Source organism: Hoplias malabaricus, chromosome X2 (genome assembly GCF_029633855.1).
Source record: "Hoplias malabaricus isolate fHopMal1 chromosome X2, fHopMal1.hap1, whole genome shotgun sequence".
In the NCBI taxonomy this organism is placed as follows: Eukaryota; Metazoa; Chordata; class Actinopteri; order Characiformes; family Erythrinidae; genus Hoplias; species Hoplias malabaricus.
In genome coordinates this window covers 41,837,968-41,857,510 of record NC_089819.1, presented here as the reverse complement: position 1 = coordinate 41,857,510, position 19,543 = coordinate 41,837,968, and the positions used below count along the sequence as shown (strand labels likewise).

Genomic DNA, 19,543 nt, shown 5'->3' with positions numbered 1-19,543 from the left:
TTAATACATAACTTGTTGACCCCTGGGCCCAGATATATAAACAGCCTATGTATAACACTGATCATCATTACTGTCAAGCAGGGTCCAGGAGTATGCTCCACTGGGAGATATTTTTTTAAATAGCCCCTTAAATGAAATATGCTGGTGAATAATGTGGAAATAGATGGACAACATTCAGACATGAGATGAACAAACCCAATATAAGCCTATATTACAGTACAGGACCCAGGGCACACAGGTTGATGCAGAAGTATAAATTGGGCTTCAGGTTACGCCATAGGCTATAGCATAGGGTTCGCGTCAACACAGAAGTATAAATTGGACTACATTTCTGGGGCAGTGCGGGTCAGGCTATAGCGGAGAGTCCGCAGCTACGCTTGGGTTCGATACAAGAAGTATAAATTAGGCTTCATCTGTTTGGCCAAGACCCAAGGCCCGCCCCTACCCTATTTCTTATTAACTAGTAGGCCTATTGTTGGTGTGGTTGAGAGTGAAAGCTGCGTATCTCAGATCCAGAGATCTGTCAGATTCCTGGGCAAACCTGATATTTTTCTTTTTTCGCAGCCATACTGTCAGTACACCGGAGATCCAGCATGGCACCGGAATGCTATCAGCCCTGATAATCTGTTAGAAAATGAACATATATGCAATTAATCTATAGGTACACTAAATGTATTCTTTTATTGAGACTTGCCTCGTTGGATTTAAAGCTCCGCCCCTGCATCCCATGTCTCCAAAATGCCAACACACTGTCCTGTAAACACACTGAGAGAAAGAAAATAAAAGTGTGAAAAGATTGAGTTTGTGTGAGTTTGATCAGTGTGTTGATGAAAATGTAAAGTTTACCTATGGATTCAATGGGGAAGTTAAAAGTCAGTTCTGCAGACAGTTTTCTGCTGGATTTTAATCTTCCCTGAAGATTCACAATCTTTATACATCCTTCAGAAAAAAGATATACATTAGAGAAATAAACACTCAGATCAATCCTAAATATTTAGCTCCACCCCCAATCTAACACACCTAACACACAATGATCATAAAACAACCAACAACCAGCATTATTTTTAGTTCTGTCTTCAGCACTAGAGCACCACCTATGGTTTATCTACAAAGAAACAGCACCTTATACATTTTCTTAAAGTTGATAATGTACTTCCTAATGTTTTTCTACAGCACCCCCTAGGGCTGGATGAAATATAATGAATGAATGAGTCAGAGACACACGCTGTAAATAATGTATAATGAAATACTGAAAATGTGTTTAAATTTTTTTTAAAAAACATTTTATTGCGATATTGAATTATTATCCAGTCTTAGCAGCCATTAGATTTTCTCTATGAGCTACTGTGCTTTGCGTTTTCTAAAGTGATACAACGCCCCCTATACTTCTCTATGGTGTTACATTAATTCATCTATTGTATGTAATTGCTTATCCGTTTCAAGCTCACAGTGGGTCCAGAGCCTACCTGGAATCACTGGGTGCAATGTGGGAACACACTTTGGAAGGGGTGCCAGTCCTTCACAGGGTGACACACACTCACACCTATGGACACTTTTGAGTCACCAATCCACCTACCAACGTGTGTTTTTGGATCATGGGAGGAAACCGGAGCACCTGGAGGAAACTAATGCAGACACGGGGAGAACACATCAAACTCCTCACAGACAGTCACCCGGAGCGCGGCTCAAACCCATAACCTCAGGACGCTGGAGCTGTGTGACAGCAACACTACCTGCCTTAAAGCCTCTCTAATGTGCTTCAGCACTCTATAGGGTTTCTCTATGGCCCTACAGTTACCCATAGAGTTTCTTTACAGTGCTATATCAATGTCTTGCATTAAACTCACGGTCTAGGCAGACAAGGATGGTGTCTCTCTCGAGCTGGGTCAGGTGAATTACACAGTCTTGAGCATCATCTAAAAACACAAAAAAAAGTTTTTGAAAATAATTGAGTGTGTAGACAGCTTTATGTTTATGATCTACTGGTGTGTGTGTGTGATCTTTACAAGAGTGAAAAGACCAGTGAGAGTGAGTGTGTGCTATTTACCAGAGTTTGAGATGAACACTGAAGGTGAGTTAGGGTCGATTGTGTGGAACTGAATGATTTGGCCAATTTCAGAGCCTTTACTGACTGCTGTGCAGATCAGTGGGTAAACATGCTCCGGAACAACAACCATCTCAAACACCTGCAAAGGGACAGGGAGGGGAACATCCACAGTCTTCACACACACACACACACACACACACACACACACACACACACATATACACGTTAAACGCGAAAAACAATTAAATAAAAAAATAACATATTGAGTCCATTGTTAAACTTTGTCATGTCTCCCTTTGAAGAAAGAAATAAGTTATCCCTACCCCAATAAATTGGTAATAAAAGAGGCCAAGTTTAACATTATAGACTTAATTTTAAGATTATGAACATTAAATGTTACCCTTATTTCAGTATTTTTCTTGTGCAAATAACACATCTATATCCATTTCAACTACATCACGTTAATCTTTTGTGACATGTGTCACTAGATTGTTCCAAGATTTTGTGTGAGTTTTTAAAATATTGAAAATTGAAATAAAAATTGAAATCAGTTTACTAGAATAAGTACAGTAAATCTCAGAGAATTCAGACACAACATCCATATTGGTCTCTTTCAAGAGCTTTTTTCAAGTTTTTTTTTTATTTTCACATTTCCTTGACTTGGTTTTGGTTGATTACCTTTATTTTTCTTGTTTTTTTACATAATGTAATACATTACTCTGTAATATGATTTTATAGACTCACTTTGACCAACATGAATTTCTGCATGGGCTCCACCCATTCCAGCAAAACCACACTGCTCTGTAGTGCACCACACAAGTAATTATGAGCAGTGTATGGATTCCTCACTGAAAGTCAAACACATTTACACCAACATTTCACCTCCAAATTTAACAAAGCAGATGCATAAAGAAAGGAGAGGTAACATGGATCAGGAGGACATCGGAGAATGTTGAAGAGTTCTCACCTACGCAGCACCTCTGGCAGCCTTTAGTGTCTGAGATCTTTGAGGAGACAGAGAACTTCCGGGGCAGGATCCTATCAGGAAGTTTGTGTGTTGCTATGGCAACAGAAAGTTTCTGTCTCTGCCTTGAATTCTCAAACAATCCCATTAGGCTGTGTGAGTAGATTTGACACGCCTTACCTGATAAAACACACACTTTTATATTAAATAAATACACACAGAGGCACATAGACAAACACAGCAACTGAAACGGAAAGTAAATGATTCTTACCAGAGATGGACACTAAAGTGTTGTTCATTACATACAGCCATGAACATCTCCGAGGAAACAGCTGCAGTTGACAACACAATGCCCACACACAGACAGCATGGTTAAGCACAGCAAAATACACTCTTCCTTTCAATCTCCACAACAGAAACTTTATAGGGTTTGATGGAAGTAGTTCTGGATGATTTCTATTTGTTTTGCCTGTTTTTTATATTTTAAGTTTAATTCAGGGTTTAAGGTTTTTGTGCAACAGTGACAATATAAATACTGCAACCAAATAAACAAATACAATTTCAAGTAATATATGGTGTAGGGAAAAAAATATATAAACACCACAAACAAACATAAACCACACTGAATAATGAATGAATGAATGAATAAATCTAAAATGATCACACTTGTTCATTTGGAGTAATGTTGAAATAAGCACAGCAAACACAAATAATTATTAATTAATTAATTAGTTTATTTAATGTTATAATTATATAGCACCTTTTTAGAAACCCAAGGATGCTTTACAATAAACATTCAGTCCACACACACACACACACACACTGGTGAAAAGAGACAGCCACACTCAACCAGGAATATCCGTCCACCTGAGGACTGCATCTGGCACTAGGATTTCAACCAGGATATAGCAATAATCCATATCTGGGCTCACGCACATACAGACATTCATCCACATACACACTCATTCACTCACAAACCAGAACAGTTACTAGAGAAGCTAATTCACCTAACCTCCAGGTTTTTGGACTGTGGGAGAAAACTGGAGACCCCGGAGGAAAACCACGCAGACATGGGGAGAACATGGAAACTCTACCCAGATGGAATTTGAACCCATCAGGCGAACGTGCTAACCACTAAGCCACCATGCTGCCCAACATTATTCGTTGGTTAAAATCTGAATATAATAATTCAATTTTTATTATATAAGTATTAATATTATTAAAGATCTAAAATATTATCACCTGCTCCATTGATGTTTCATGAAGTTCATTAAGATTCAAAGTGTAAATCCCCTCCTCAGCTCCAAATATCAGATACTGATCTAAATAATAAGAGTACACAAACAATCATCATTACCGTGAACACAAAATTATTATTATTATTATCATCAATTTATCAATTAATTGATAATAATTATCAATTTATGGTTTGAGGGTGTAGAGTTTAAGGTTTAGGTAGTGGTTTACTGTACCTCTTGTGTCTGGGTTGATCCAGGAAGTAGCACAGTGAATCTTTAGTGGGCAGCCATTAAAAACTTTTGAGAAACATGCCCCCATCTGCTCAAAATACAAACACACACACACACACACACACAAGAGAGAGAGAGGGAGTCAGAGAACTCAAATCTAATTATCTTTAAAATACTTCCTAATTAATGTGCTATAATAAACAAGTCAATGCTTACTTACATGGACTTTTGGAGTCGGTGGGAGGCCATTACTCAATGGTTTCTGTGTAACATTAAACAAAGTTATACAGGACACTGGACTCTCCTACAAATGTAAAAATTTTAAAAAGAAAAAATGACAGTGTTTACCGGAATATCCTTCTTGTTCCTGAGTGGGGTGGTGGTCAAGGTCACATTGGAGTCCTCACACACACTTTCACTCTCATCACACACACTCACGCTAATGTCACACACACTCACACTAATGTCAGACTCACTCACACTAACATCAGACACACTCAGTCCATTCCCTGTAGACAAAACACAAACTGTGGAGTTAAGAACTGGAATAGCTTGAGTTTCTGAAGATCTACAGCTGCAGAATAATTCACACAAACCACTTCAATATTTTCCATAAACTTCTGAATCAAATATAAAGCAAACTACAAAACTACTTGATGATTCTAGACTATCATAAACGATTAATATCAAAACTTATGGTTGTATTGATGGATGGTGAAGATGGGAGTAATGATGCTCATGTTGATGAATGGTGTGGACCGAGTGGAGATAGGATGATGTGAAATCTGCATGATTCAACACGGATTATAAGTTTTAATAACTGGGAATATTTAACACAATAACAGCAATCTGACAATTTGTTAAGATTTCCAACCTCAAACCAGATGTAACTGTGCTGAATTTTCATTCAACATGATCACATTTTAAATTGGACCTCATCATTATTTAGAAAAATTACAGTAATCTCCACAAAAATCTCCCCAAATCGTGCAGATCTCACTGGGGAACAGAGGGGCTGTGCTAATGTGTGAGGGTATGAGGTGTTGATGTTGAAGATGTTGATGTTAATGGGGAGGAGGAGGGGGAGTGACTTTATCTTGGAGTCTTACTGTCTCCCTCTTCATCTCGTTCTTCCGCCTCCTCCTCCTCATCCTCATATTCCAGTGAATCTCCAAAAAGATCATAGTTCCCATGATGCCCCTGGGCAGCCCAGCAGCTGTGTTGTTCCTGTTCATTACCTAATCTGGTGCTGTGCTGGGGGGATGCGTGGGAGCCGTTATTGTCTGGACCCTCACATTCAAAACGATGCTTTATTGTTCCCTGGTGGTCTTCATGGTGGTCGTCATGATTTTCAGAACCAGAATCATATATGGGCTTAAAAAAAAAGATCATACTAAACATCACAAGGGTTTTCATTTATTAAATGAAGAAATGCTCCACTCACTGAGTATTAAATATTTTCAGTGTCTATTTTCTATAGTGCCTTTATATTTCCTGCATATTTCTGACAAATCTTGTAGATGTCTCTATTTTATATTGTATTTTTTTTTTTTTTTCTGCTGTTTTGAATTTGAGTTTTTTGTAATTTCATTGTTACATTGTGTTCATTGAGTTCATTGTGTATGGTTTTGTTATAATTTTGTGGGTTTTTCTGTGCGCTATCTCCAGTGTTTCCTGTGAGTTTTGTACTGTTTTATGTGTGTTGTTCTGTGATCTTGTTTTTGGAGGTCTTACCTTGGGAGGCGGTGGTGGTGGGAATTTCGGTCTCATGGTGGCGCTCTTCCTACTGAATCACAACACATATCCATCAATAAACAAAAATATAGCTAAATCTAGTACTTGCATATCATGAAGAGAATGATATAAATAAAGTTGAAGGGAACAGTGTGAACATTATAATCATTAAATATAGCAGAGCCTCGTTTACCAAACAGTCCTTTAGACACCCCCCACACCTAAAACCTACAGATACAGACAGTTTGTTGCTGAGGAGTTTTTGAACTGAGAGATAATTAAAGGAACTCACTGATGCCCTTTATCTTCATCACCATCATCACAATTGTCGTCCTGTAAATGAGTCTCATGACCTCTGAGAGAGTGAGAGTGAACTCAATATTCATATCACACTTTAAACCTGAACACTGATTATGAATCTGACCTCTAGCAGATTTTAATTGTTTTAAATAAAATCAGCTTTTTTCTGTAAATCATACACCTAAATAATTATAGCTCAGCAACACTACCCACACCCCCCAAAAATATAATTAATGTTTACATATATTTCTTAAATAAAACATGATAAATACGTTTTTTTTTGCATGCTGTGTCTCTCAGAGGACTGATCCTAAGTTGAACCACTGGCAATCACATGGTAAAGTTGGAAGACTTTTTAGAAGCTTAGGATTTAATATTCTGCTCTTTATTTTCTATACAAATAAAAATTACCTCTGGTGCAGCTCTTCCTCCACAGATTTCAACAAACTCCTTAAATTTAAAATAAAACAGAATTAGTTGTGGATCACAAACACCCATCCAACAGACCCTGAAGATACTGGATTGAGCTCCATCACTCCAGCGAACACTACACAGCACAGAGCTGGGGCAACTTGTATATCTCTGGCAGAAGCCATATGCTACACACACACACCTGCATCTATCTTTCTCAAACTTCAGTTCCACATATAGTATACACACAGAATTTCACACTTCACATCTTTTCACATTTCACACCCAGCATTCACTGACACCCAAGTTTTAATCCACAGTCTCAACTTTTTGAATTTCAGACAGAAATCTGGATTTGAAATTTTCAATTTAGGTTAACCTACCACTTAAAGTTAGCCTTTATGTTGAGTTGTGCGTTGTTAAGAGAGCTGTGATGTTTAGTTAAGTGTTAAGGTGGTGTTTTAGGAGTTCTGATGCAGTTTAGAGTTAAGTACTTTGTGGAGTTATATTCAGTTAAGTGATTTCAGAATTTGATTTATATGAATTGTGTTGAATAGTGAGCTGTGTCTTAAGTTATACTTATATTTTACACTTAAATGAGCGGAGATATTCAAATTAATTGAGGTGTGTTTTGAGGTTAATGAGTTAAATGGTGTTTTACTTGTTTTCTCCCAGCAGTGAGGAGGTGGAGTCCGGCCCAAAGTCCATCAGCTCCTGTACAAACACGGCAAAATTCTAAGGTTAACACACATAACTAACAACATAAAAAGAGAACAGAACCGCATGGAAGACAGAGTTTCTGTAATGTAATCAGATTCTTTAATGATGTTTGTTTTTTCATTTCTTATATCGTTAATGGGGTTTTCTTTTATCTGTGAGGTTTCCGCACAGTTCTGTTTCTGGTTGTTACAGTATATTAGTTTATTTCTTAAATAGCTAATGATGCTGAAAGTAGTCTGTGGTGCTGTTAATCACTAATTTTCTATGCCATTATAAACATTAATATTAACATAAAAAATAATAGAAAATTAATTAATTATTTGTTTTGGTGTTGGTTTACACATTTTCTTTTGAAGATTCTGTTATAAAAGTGTTTAATGAAGAGGGAATGTGGTAATGAGCAACAGTTAGAATCAAACAATAGCAACAATGTGACACAACACACACAAAATGTAACAAATAACACTGTAACATGGTGACTGTTACACAGGCACACGCACACGCTGTGGTAGTGATGTAGAGGTGGTGAAGAAATAAGCACAAGATTAATAAAGAGTAGACAGGTTAAACAGAGTATACAGAGAGTAAATAAAGTAAAGACAAAGTAAACTAAACTGACAGTAAACACTGAGTAACAAAGTGTAAACATGAAGTAAACACAGAACAAACACAGTGTAAACACTTAGTTGAGACAGAGTAAAGAGTAAAAAGATACAACGTTCTGTGTTTACTGCAAACACTTAAGCACCAAACTTTGTAAATAAATCAGTTTAAATGGAGAATAAACAGAGTAACAGTCTTTACTCATTGAGTAAAGACTGTGTAAACAGAGTAAATGCTGAGTAAACTGAATAAATAAGATTAAAAAAAATCAATGTGTAAACAGAATGAAGAGAGAAAATAAACAGAGTAAACAGGAAGGAGATCAGTACCAGGTGAGACCTCGCTGTGTAGTACAGTTCCTCCACACAGTCCAAATAATTATCACCGTCCAAATAATATTCACCATCCAGCTGTTAATAAACACACCAACACACTCCCGTTAAACACACACCGCCAGTGTGGGGTGGGGGCTGGGGGCTTGAAGGGGATTTAAAGTGAGTGAGAATGTGCATGTGTGTTTAGTGTTTGAGGTGAGTTCTAATTTTCTCAGGTTCTGAGATGAAGGTGTATCAAGTTTTTTACTATGTAAACAAGTGTGTGTGATGTGGTTTATAGGCTGAAATTTGTGTCTTAAAACATACAACCAATGACATGACCTGAGGAACTTATCTCAACAATTTGTGGAGGAGGACTTTGGAGTTGCCTTTGAGTGGCAGAGGTGTAAGTGGAGATATAGCTGGAGACTAATTTCATAGTCATATATCCATGCATACAGAATGAAGGTGGTGGTCTAGTGTTACCTCTAAGCCAGTTTTAAGGAATATTGTCTTGAAACTAATTTTAAATATGTCATTTTCAATTGAAAAATAAATAGTTGTTAGGGGTCAAAACAATGTCTTGGTTGGAGGGGTGCAGGATTGGACTTTAAAACACATGCATGCACACACACACACACACACAACTTGGGAGAGATTCCATGTTTTATAAATGTTTGTGCACCCATACAGGAAATCTGCATGTTTCTGTTGACTTTCTCAGTGACAATAGGTAACACAACAGTGATTATTTTAATAAGAAACTCAAACAAAACATTGACTCCTGATTAACCAGGAGTCTGTAAACCTCTGTAAACACTTATTTTCTTGTTTTTGGTTGTATGTGCTTGTTGTTGTTTTTCAGTCAGTGACGTAAGTGGATGAAGTGAGATCAGTGTGAGGCTGTGAAGAGGGACTCACTGGATCATGATGAGGTTCTGTCTCCTTCCTTAAAGGAGCATCAAACTTCACCTGATCAACTAAGAGACAGAGAAACAATTATTACACACTTACTACACAGTTATTATGCATGAAATATACATTTACCACAGTTTATTACACCACTCACAGTTGATCTCAGATAGTGTTTTCCCTTCGCGTGTACTCCGGCTCTTTGAGTGTATTCTGTGAGGAACCTCTAATGGAGGCTGAAGAAAATAAATAAATAAGAGTTAAATAAATTAAAAAATGAAAGAAAATAGATATGAAAAAGAAACATAAGAAACACAAACAGAAGCACCAGCACCCCTACTGATCTTCAAACTTGGACTGGTTTAGAAATTTCACTCTAGGTTATTCTGCTGATGTGTTTGATTTGCTCTCAGTACTAAGTTCTAGGCTGTAATTCCTCCATTCTCCATGTGGTTCTGACCTCAGCCTCGGGATCATCATCCTCAAACTCGCTGAAGTGGGCATGATCAGGATTAACAACTTTATCCAGCAGTTCCATCGCTAACATCCGGCTCAGTGGCTGAGACACAAATGGGTGCTGAGGAAAACAAATAAACAATAACACAATATATAGACAATACTTTCATTAATAAAAATACAATTCATAAACATTAATATTGTTACAATTTTAATCTGGGACTGAGCCACAGGAAAGGCCTTTCACATTCTTATTTTTTATGATACATTTCTGATTATATAAATCAGTGTAAATCACAGTGACAAAACCTTAAACATGTTTAACTGCTTTGAAATATATTCCATTCCACATTAAATCTCCCTCTCACCTGCAATAACTTTTCTGCAGATGGACGCTTCTTCGGGTTCTTGGTCAAGGACAATTTTACAAAATTGTGGAAATTATTGGACCTGAAACACACATACAGAAACTGGAGATGAATCATCAATCTGAAGAGAAGTCAATCAAACAGAAATCAGTCAGTATATATATATATATATATATAAAATCACATATAGTATAATCAGTCAGAGCAGAAATCAAGCATGTAATCAATCAGAACAGCAATCAATGAGAACAGTACTCAAACAGACCTAAAAAAAAAAAAACAATCAGGACATTCATCAAACCAGCAATCAAACCTACTGTGTTTTGAGTTTGGATTTAAGGTGGATTATTTCAACTTTTACCATTTAACTTTATCTTTCAGCTTTGGAGGTTGGAAATTGCTCTTCGTCATCAGGAACAGTGCTCTGAGAGAAAAACAAACCCATGAAAAATATTGCAACAAGGGTTTATTTGCTCAAAGAAAAAAGAAGAAGAAAATCACATAGCACATATTAGACTAAGTAATTATATTCTGTGTGAATGTGTTGGTTTAATCCTTTCCAAATCTCTCCTCAAAGCTGTCCTTAAGTTTTACCTATGTTGTTAAACACTTCATTGCTGGAAACAAGCTTTGCTCTTTTTCACACTGTGTTTATGCTTTTGTATTTATTGTAATAATTTATCATTTTAAAAAAGCAAGATGCTTATTAAGAAGATAAATTATTTTAATTAAGAATAATAATCTTAGGTTCCTAAGACTTCTTCACTGTACTCCATATCCTTTGTCACCTTAAATAATCCAGAGTTTATTCCAGTATATACCTGGTTTTATACCTACTTAAAGTGGAAAGAATAAGAATTAAAGAAGAGTAAATATCTCCATTTGTGTATATTTACCTCATTGGGTGGAGTTCAAACATCGGTGGCTGGAGCTCTGCGAACTCAATGCAGGTTATGCCCACGGCCCAAATATCACAGAGATGATTATATCCACCTTTACGCTCCACAGCCGCCACCTCTGGGGCCATCCTAACACACACACACACACACACAGAAACAAATATATGACAGTCCACCTGATTGTCACATCTAACAGTCAAAACAAAATCCAGGAGCGGAAGGAGGCTCTCTGTGATGCTGTATGAAGAGTATTGACATTTGTGTTGTTTATATTAATATTATTATTAACATATATATTAATATTGCTGAAGAAATTTTACCAGTACGGAGTTCCAATGAAGGACTTTCTCTTTGCCAGTGTTGCTGTGATTTGAGCAGAAACCCCAAAATCAGCTGAAAAAGAACAAAACACAACAAAAACCCAAAATATATCATAAAGGAACAGGGAAACCAAGAGAATATGCAGTGTATGAAGTGTGTGTGTGTGTGTGTGTGTGTGTGTGTGTGTGTCTTACCTAGTTTGATATATCCATTATCTGTCAGTAAAATGTTGGCTCCCTGTGAAGGTAAAATATAAATATTTAAATAAATAACATAAACCAACACAAATAATTCATTTAAAGGGTGAAATTCTGCAGAGTCTTATACTCTGTGCCTTTTCTCAGAGAAATGCATATTAAAATAAATAAATAACTGGATCTTTCATTTTTTCACTTTAAAAGAGATGCTGTCTCAGTGTGTCCTTTCATCTGTGATCTGAGTTAATGCTGCTTGCTGAGCTAAATGAGTCTCTCCCTCTCTCTCTCACTCTCTCGCTCTCTCACACACACAAACATACACTGCAGAAAATTCTGCAGGTTATAGGGGAGTCTGTCGTGAGACAACATTTATATAAAGAGAATTTAAACCCAAGTATAACGAGAATAAAAGCAGACTTTACCTTTATGTCCCGATGCATCTTTCCTTTACTGTGGAGATAATACAAACCCTGCAAAATTTACAAAAATGGGACAAAAACAGCCCGTGATTACAATTACAAAAATTATTTTGTTAAATTAGGCAACTAAGGCAACAATTACTTACAAAGTTGGTTTAATGCTCAGATGTATGGTTGAATTATCATATAGCGATGGTCAAGCATAGCGGTTACATGTAACAATTAACATGATATAGGATAAGATGACAAAATCCTGGACTTAATCATTGGTGATACACATATGGTTCTACCTAACATCTACACACATTGCAAAGCATCTGCTACCTTCCAAGCTTTTTGCTTAATTAAGTCCACAAGAGTAAGGCCTGGCATCTCAGACCCACCACTTTCCAAGCTCATTTTACAGACCTATCATTTAACCAACCTCTTATATGCAAATCCACATCAGCCTCCCTGGTGGCTAAGGCTGTTATCTAGCCCCACTGGCACCATTAATGCATGCTCAGTCCACAAGTCAACTATGCTTGTCAGGAGTAGTTCCAGATGTACTACTCAAAAACGTAATAGCCCTAACCATTTCCTATTAGCCATATCCATAAGCCTTCTAGTCTCTGTATTTACAATGTCATACAACACCAGTAGCTACTTTACCTGTTGCAGCAAGCCAAATATGTAGACACTTTAATTTTAATATACCTAGCAGAAAAGACTTATCAATGCTATTAATAGACTTCACAATCTTTTCATTCAGTCCCACAATTTGCTCTATATCCCTCAATAATCCACTATACAATCTACCTAATATCTTAACTGGTTTAAGGTTAAATGTATCACTACTCCCTCCAATGCAAACATTTCTTGCACCAGTATTCCTTTCATTATTGACAAACTACTCGTACTGGGTTTAACCTTCATTTATTCATTCATTATCTGGAATCATTGGGCGCAAGTCAGGAACACACACAGGAGGGGGCACCCGTCCTTAGCAGGGCCACAAACACACATTCACTCACACCTACGGACACTTTTGAATCGCCAACCAACTTGTGTTTTTTGATAGTGGGAGGAAACTGGTGCACCCAGAGGAAACCCACGTGGGCACAGGGAGAACACACCAAACTCCTCACTGATCCGGAGTGGGATTGAAGCCACAACTTCCAGGTCCCTGTGTGACAGCAACACTACCTTTTGTGCAACCGTGCCACCTGGTTAAACTTTCATCCTTGCCCAAATAAGGTGTTCATTCTATTTTTCTAGTAGCTGCAAAGCACAGGGGAGAGTAGCTTATCATATCACCCATGCATACCCTAACTGGCAGCAGCCAGGTACCATTGGGCAGCCTCTCCACACCTACCAGCCACCCTGAAGTCCTAATTACCACCTTTATTGCCATCATAAAAACTGCCATTATACTCATCTCCAGCTGCTGCCAGAACATAACATATTCCCCTGTATTAAAGCAAAATTGAATATAATAAATATAACCTTTATAACAAATCAATTACCTGAAAGAAATTAAAAGCTTACTAATGTAGAATATGGGAACCAAAGCCAAATGCATCCGCCAAGTCTAAGAATGTCATGTAGACCCCAATCCTCTTTCCTTGCTGCTTTAATCTGATGCCAAATCATACTGTTATGCTCTAAACATTCAGAAAAATCTTGAAATGCCTGCCTTTTTCACTGAAGAGTCAATTAGCTTATTTGCTTTCAAGTAGGCATGGCAAGACTCCTCGCAATCCTGCTGTACAAAAACTTGCCCTCCACAGGAAGCAGACTTATATGATGAAACTGCTCCATACATAAAGAACCATTCTCTTGAGTATATACCTTACTCTCCACAACTTCTTTCAGACAATTTGTTTCTTCCACAGGACCATCACTTTTCTTAGAAACTTTAAGTCATCAGGTGTGCTGTTATACTCACAGTACAGTACACCATTAGTCCCTGGTGCTGAGCCTACTTTTGAACCCAGCATCGCTAGATTTAATGGTTAACTGTAAACTGTCAGGTGTATTGACAAAATATAACAGTTTAACAGTTAAATAATGGTTAGAGGTAACAGTCAGGTATATTTATTTAAGGATTAGATATAAAAATCTGGTGCATTTTATATGGTCATGGGTAATGATCAGCTGTAATGGTTTAATGCTCTGGTGAAATTGGTTTAATAGTCAGATAGTAATAATGTAACACCACCTGTAAAGTTTATATTTAATGCCAGCTGTAATGGTTAGATCTGACAGGTGTAATTGTTTAATTATCAGTTCAAATGCTTTAAATGTCAGGAAATAGTCAGACATAAGGGTCATGTGTAATGGTTTAATGCTTATCTGTGGTGGTTTGATGTGAAGGTGTAACAGTCAGGTGTAATTTTTTACATGATTGGTGTAATTATTTAAATGGTCAGGTGTAATGATCAAGTGCAGTGGATAAATTTGAGACTCACCTGCAGAGTTTCTCTGGAAACGTACGCGATTTGTGACTCCGTCAGTGGACCAGTGACTACAAAGACAACACTTACATGTAAACAAGCTTGTGTACATACTTTAAACACATGTACAGATTTTGTAGACTTGTGTACAGATAATTTAGGCAAAAAAATGGATTTCCAAAAATACATTAAAATGTAAAATGTTTTAAGAAAATAGACTGATATGTTTAGACATATATTTAAATATTTTAGACCCATGTTCAGATAATTTAGGCCAGTGTTTGCCAACCAGTCGATCGTGACTGACAGGTTGATCTTCAAGACCATGCAAGTCGATCACGATGACTCATGGCTGCTTCAGTTATCAAGTTATGATATAGCTGCGTCATTCGCTATCCAATCTCAGTGGTTGGTTAAGCAGGGACATATAAAGCCGTGGTCACCTGATTTCACGATCATGACCAATAGTGCAGCTGCTCTGTACTGTCTCTGCACTGTCAACACGGCAGCATCTCTAAAAGTTGCGGTTTCAAAACGGGAGATATTATACAAATATTTAATGCAGATTACAAATTACAACACATGCGAGAGTCACACTGTACCCCAGTGTTCTGTCGAGTTGTGCTACCTTATGAAAATGTGCCACCGTAGTGCACTTTTATAAGTATAGCCACCTATATAAAACAATAGACAGGATATTTGGATAGGCTTAAAGGGGTATATCAGAAAATGTTCCCAAAAGAAATGTAAGCAGGAGATAGTCACACACTTTTTTTCAGCATGTACAGTTTGGGCATTCTGAAGGAAATAACAGTAAGCTAAGATTATATAATGCAAAAACAGATTTACAATGAAAAACATTCAAAATTGTGGGTCTGAGCATGCGCAGAGCTGCTAGGAAGGATAGGTACTGACAGGAAGCAAAACTTGTCAGAACAATTGATCATAAAGTACTTGCAGACAGTGCAGCCTCAGGCATCTTACCGAGTACCACCATAACAAACACTCAGCTGTAGGTTAATGAAGTAAGTAAGGAGTTTAATTTTATTTTATTGAAGGCTATGGTTTAAGCAGCCTATGCCTGGCATTTATGCTGGGCATATCTTTCCTTTGTTCAGATAGCAGAAGTTGACGTTATACGTAAAAAAGGCTGGTGACCACTGCTTTAGGCCCATGTTCAGATATTGTATGTTTGTTTACACTATCAGGAAAAAAAAGCTCCCTTGAGAGTACCACCACAGTGACAATATTTCTGACAGTGTACAGATATTTTAGACCTCATTTTAAACATTGTAGACCTGTGTTAAGATACTTTAATTTGTTCTAATTTTGTAGACTTGTGTAAAGAAATTTTAAACCCATCTGAAAACAATTTATACCCGTGTCTAGCTGCTTTTGATCCATATATGCATAGTTTACTAAAATTTTCAAATAATTTTGACCTGTGTTCACATATCCAAGAACTACGTTTAATTTTTTTTGGTGCAGCTGAAAGAAATAATAAGAAAACAGGATTATAAATACATTTATATTCAATCTAAAGATTAATTTTTCCCAAAAGACAGTCTGAACTTGATTAAGAAGAGAATTTTTTTGTTCTAAAAGAGTTAAGCAGTGTTGTCAGAGAGGGCCTTGAATCTAGATGACGCAGCAGAAGAGTTATCAGTGTCTTTGCTATAATACAATTTGCAGCGGTAGCATGCTGCTGCATGTGACTGTGTGTGTGGTGGGGGGTAATGACACTGGTTATCCACTACAATTTCACATCCTTCAATTTTCAATTTCAATTTTTGAAAAATACAAACCGATTACCATAAGCTATAATTTTTATTTAAACAGCTGAGCTTTTTATATCTTACCATGATAAATGTCCTGTAGTGATCCCCCTCCACAATATTCCATACAGATCCATAACTTATCTCTCCTAAAGACATAAAAAAGTACAAATAAATAAGTACAATTATCTTCAGTGAATTAGTGAGGATATCTGATTCACTAATCTATTTTCTCTATAGTAGTGAAGCATATAATATTGATTTTAATGTTTCTTGGTTGGCACTTGTCCACTGCAAGGTACCTACATTAGTGGTACATGGTTCCTTTTCCATGACCACAGGTTTGAGTTTGATTTTTTATTATATTTTTTTTATGTGGCCCTTAGGATTCTCTGCAGGTTTTGGGGAAACATAATTTTATTTGGTGTGTTTTTTAAGTGATTTCTACTGTAGCTTGAAGAATTTACAGATTATAAATTTATGTTTGAGTAGCTACTTGAATGAAACCCCAAGTGGGAATAATAGAAAAGCAAAGGGCAGAGTTGACTAGTGTAGGTGATTCTGTATAATTCTCTGCAAGGGGTGGAGCTTCTCATCCAGCATGTAGAAATCTTTAGACAGCTGTAATAGTCTTTCTGAAACTTAGTATGAATTTTGACAATGTTTTGTAACTGTACCGTAAGTAACTGCCAAAATATGCCACAATGTTGGGATGTTTACAGTCTTTCATCATAGTGATCTCCTGCTGAACCACAGCAAAATCTTCACCTGCACAAACACACACACACACACACACACACACACACACACATAAAAAAAAACTCAATTAACTCTGGGACACAATCCAAGCCTCGTTTTATTAACATGTCATTAATTCTTGGTCATCATCATTAACTATTGGTAACTACCTTTAACTAAGGTTCATCCTCATCATTAACCAAATCAGTTTATTAACAGTACTGCAAATGTTGCTTGGGTGGTGTAGTAGATAATACAGCTGTATTCTACACAACAGACTGAGGTTTGTTTCCCAGCTCATGCAGGAATATCACACCACCAGCAAAACTCCTTGTGCCATGGGCAAGACTCCAAATTCAATTAAACTGCATTTTATTTATAGAGCGCTTTTTTTTTTTTACAACTGGTGTCACAAGTGGAAATCCAGGTCGTAGGCCCATGTCAGCAAGCTGAGGCAACCATGGCAAAGAAACACCCCCTCAGGTCAAAAGGGAGAAACTTGAGAGGACTCCGTGTTTACATCTGTACAGTGAGTTACTCTGGATATATACATATGATAAAACACCATAAATTCTCCTATTCTCATATTTACCACTGAACCAACGACCAGTATCTTCAGGATTTAACCGCTTTACTGGCACAGATAATATTTCAGTTCTGCTACTATTCGTCCCTGAAAAGTGTTTTCCAGATTAAATTTTTTTTGCTGTTTGTACGTGAGTAATTCATTATTAACTACAGAACAGATAAGAAAATAACCTCTCTCCTACACTCTTGTCTCTGTCTGTTTCCTGTTATTGATCTTTTTCCTGGGTGGAGATCATTCAGAGAAGGACAGAAAGAAAGAAAAAGGAAGAGAGACACAGAGAAACAGAGAAAGAAAGATAGACACAGAATGTGTGAGAGAGTGGGGATAGAGGAGTGAAAGAGAGAGGGAAAGAAAGAGAGAGAGAGGGAGAGAGAGATAACAGGAAGAACAGAGGTAGAATGGTGTACGTTATTTTTTTAATGATGGAAACTGGAGCCTCATTAAAAGTTGATTTTTCAGTAAAGATTTTTCCTCACTGCCACATGGATAAATAGTGTTTTAAACTTACGTAATTCCTCATTAAAACATAAACTCCACGCAGAGCTCAGCAGCAGCCCGTCACTGACACCCCCACCACACACTGATAACACACCATACACTTAATAACTCACCACACACTTGTCTGGCAGGAAAAATCTATCCATCCCTCTCTGTCACTCTCTTCCTCTCCCACACTTATTCTCTCTCTCTCTCTCTCTCTCTCTCTCTCTCTCTCTCTCTCTCTCTCTCTCTCTCTCTCAATAATTTCTCAGTAATGTAATAATACGCAAAATTATAATACCATTATGCACTTCGTCAACAATGGCAACATTAAGATATTTCATTACCAAATAAAACATTACTGGATAATCTGCTTTAATTATCTCCTGCCCTCAGTGGTGAAAAATAAATACAGCAGCCCCCTGGTGGAATATACAAACCTGCTAAACACGAGTGAGTGAGTCAGTTCCATGAGGCACTTATAATTCTGTTATCTCACAGTCTCTCCTTTTAATAACTCCTTCTCATGAAGGTGTGAGAAGGTTGTAACACATTAAAAAGTGTGGGTGAACTGTGACAAACTCATGCTCAACAGAAACAATATTAGCCTTTAAAAACACAGAGTTTCAAATATTTGGCTCCAACAACACGGTTATAACAACAGAGTAATGTTTATAATACATGATTCTTCTGAAATCACATGTAAAAATCTTCAGATCTGAAGAGACTTACATTTTTTTTCTGAATAAAACATAAAAACACACACACACCGTTGTGTGGGTGGGAGATGATAAAGATGTTAGAAAGTGTGCGTGTAGGTGATATAATGTTTATAATGGTAAATATATCTGTAATAGTATGTGTTCCTGATTGTTGAAAATGTGATGATAGAGTGCACATACACATTGACACTTACATAAACCTGTTACCCTATCCAAACCACTCACAATCACACACACAATCTATACTAAAATATTTCTATTTGGTTTAAAAGCCTCTTTCATTAATCATTGCTCACTAGCAGCACAACACAGAGTCAGAGCAATTCAAACAAAGATTGGAAGAAGTGTATAGCTCTAACTGTAAACAGACCTACACATAAACCCTCTTTTTTGTAACACACATAGACACACACAAACACTGCTGAGCTGACACTCAGGCGGATGCTGGTGACATTTCTGAGAGCGACCTCCAAACACATGCATTATATATGAGCTCACTGCAGCACTCAACACACACACACACACACACACACACACACAGCAGGTTAGCAGTTAGCAGTTAGCACAGCTCTTCAGGTTCTATCCTCATGACAACTAAACCAATATAAATGTTGATCTTTGTCAAGTTTAAACAAATCCAATTAATCCCTAGACCTTCACTAGTCTACTT

General features: G+C 37.1%; 1 protein-coding gene across 4 annotated transcripts in view; it reads right to left on the bottom strand.

Annotated features, from left to right (window-relative positions):
• Nucleotides 1–19,543, bottom strand: part of LOC136676295 (mitogen-activated protein kinase kinase kinase kinase 3-like) — a 30,829-nt gene that overhangs the window by 2,594 nt on the left and 8,692 nt on the right. The window contains exons 3-31 of one of the 4 annotated variants that reach the window (XM_066653178.1): nt 17,022–17,112; nt 16,429–16,493; nt 14,585–14,640; nt 12,138–12,185; nt 11,713–11,755; nt 11,518–11,590; nt 11,195–11,326; nt 10,660–10,722; nt 10,299–10,380; nt 9,935–10,051; nt 9,632–9,710; nt 9,484–9,542; nt 8,578–8,658; nt 7,587–7,639; nt 6,926–6,964; nt 6,507–6,569; nt 6,215–6,266; nt 5,590–5,854; nt 4,829–4,989; nt 4,701–4,742; nt 4,484–4,568; nt 4,254–4,333; nt 3,283–3,343; nt 3,015–3,191; nt 2,792–2,895; nt 2,048–2,219; nt 1,848–1,916; nt 847–939; nt 695–765 (exon numbers count right to left, since the gene is read on the bottom strand). In XM_066653178.1, the coding sequence (XP_066509275.1) occupies nt 695–765; nt 847–939; nt 1,848–1,916; nt 2,048–2,219; nt 2,792–2,895; nt 3,015–3,191; nt 3,283–3,343; nt 4,254–4,333; nt 4,484–4,568; nt 4,701–4,742; nt 4,829–4,989; nt 5,590–5,854; nt 6,215–6,266; nt 6,507–6,569; nt 6,926–6,964; nt 7,587–7,639; nt 8,578–8,658; nt 9,484–9,542; nt 9,632–9,710; nt 9,935–10,051; nt 10,299–10,380; nt 10,660–10,722; nt 11,195–11,326; nt 11,518–11,590; nt 11,713–11,755; nt 12,138–12,185; nt 14,585–14,640; nt 16,429–16,493; nt 17,022–17,112 (2,576 nt within the window). The remainder of the gene's footprint in view (nt 1–694; nt 766–846; nt 940–1,847; nt 1,917–2,047; nt 2,220–2,791; nt 2,896–3,014; nt 3,192–3,282; nt 3,344–4,253; nt 4,334–4,483; nt 4,569–4,700; nt 4,743–4,828; nt 4,990–5,589; nt 5,855–6,214; nt 6,267–6,506; nt 6,570–6,925; nt 6,965–7,586; nt 7,640–8,577; nt 8,659–9,483; nt 9,543–9,631; nt 9,711–9,934; nt 10,052–10,298; nt 10,381–10,659; nt 10,723–11,194; nt 11,327–11,517; nt 11,591–11,712; nt 11,756–12,137; nt 12,186–14,584; nt 14,641–16,428; nt 16,494–17,021; nt 17,113–19,543) is intronic. The other 3 variants (XM_066653181.1, XM_066653179.1, XM_066653180.1) reach the window with 3 other exon arrangements.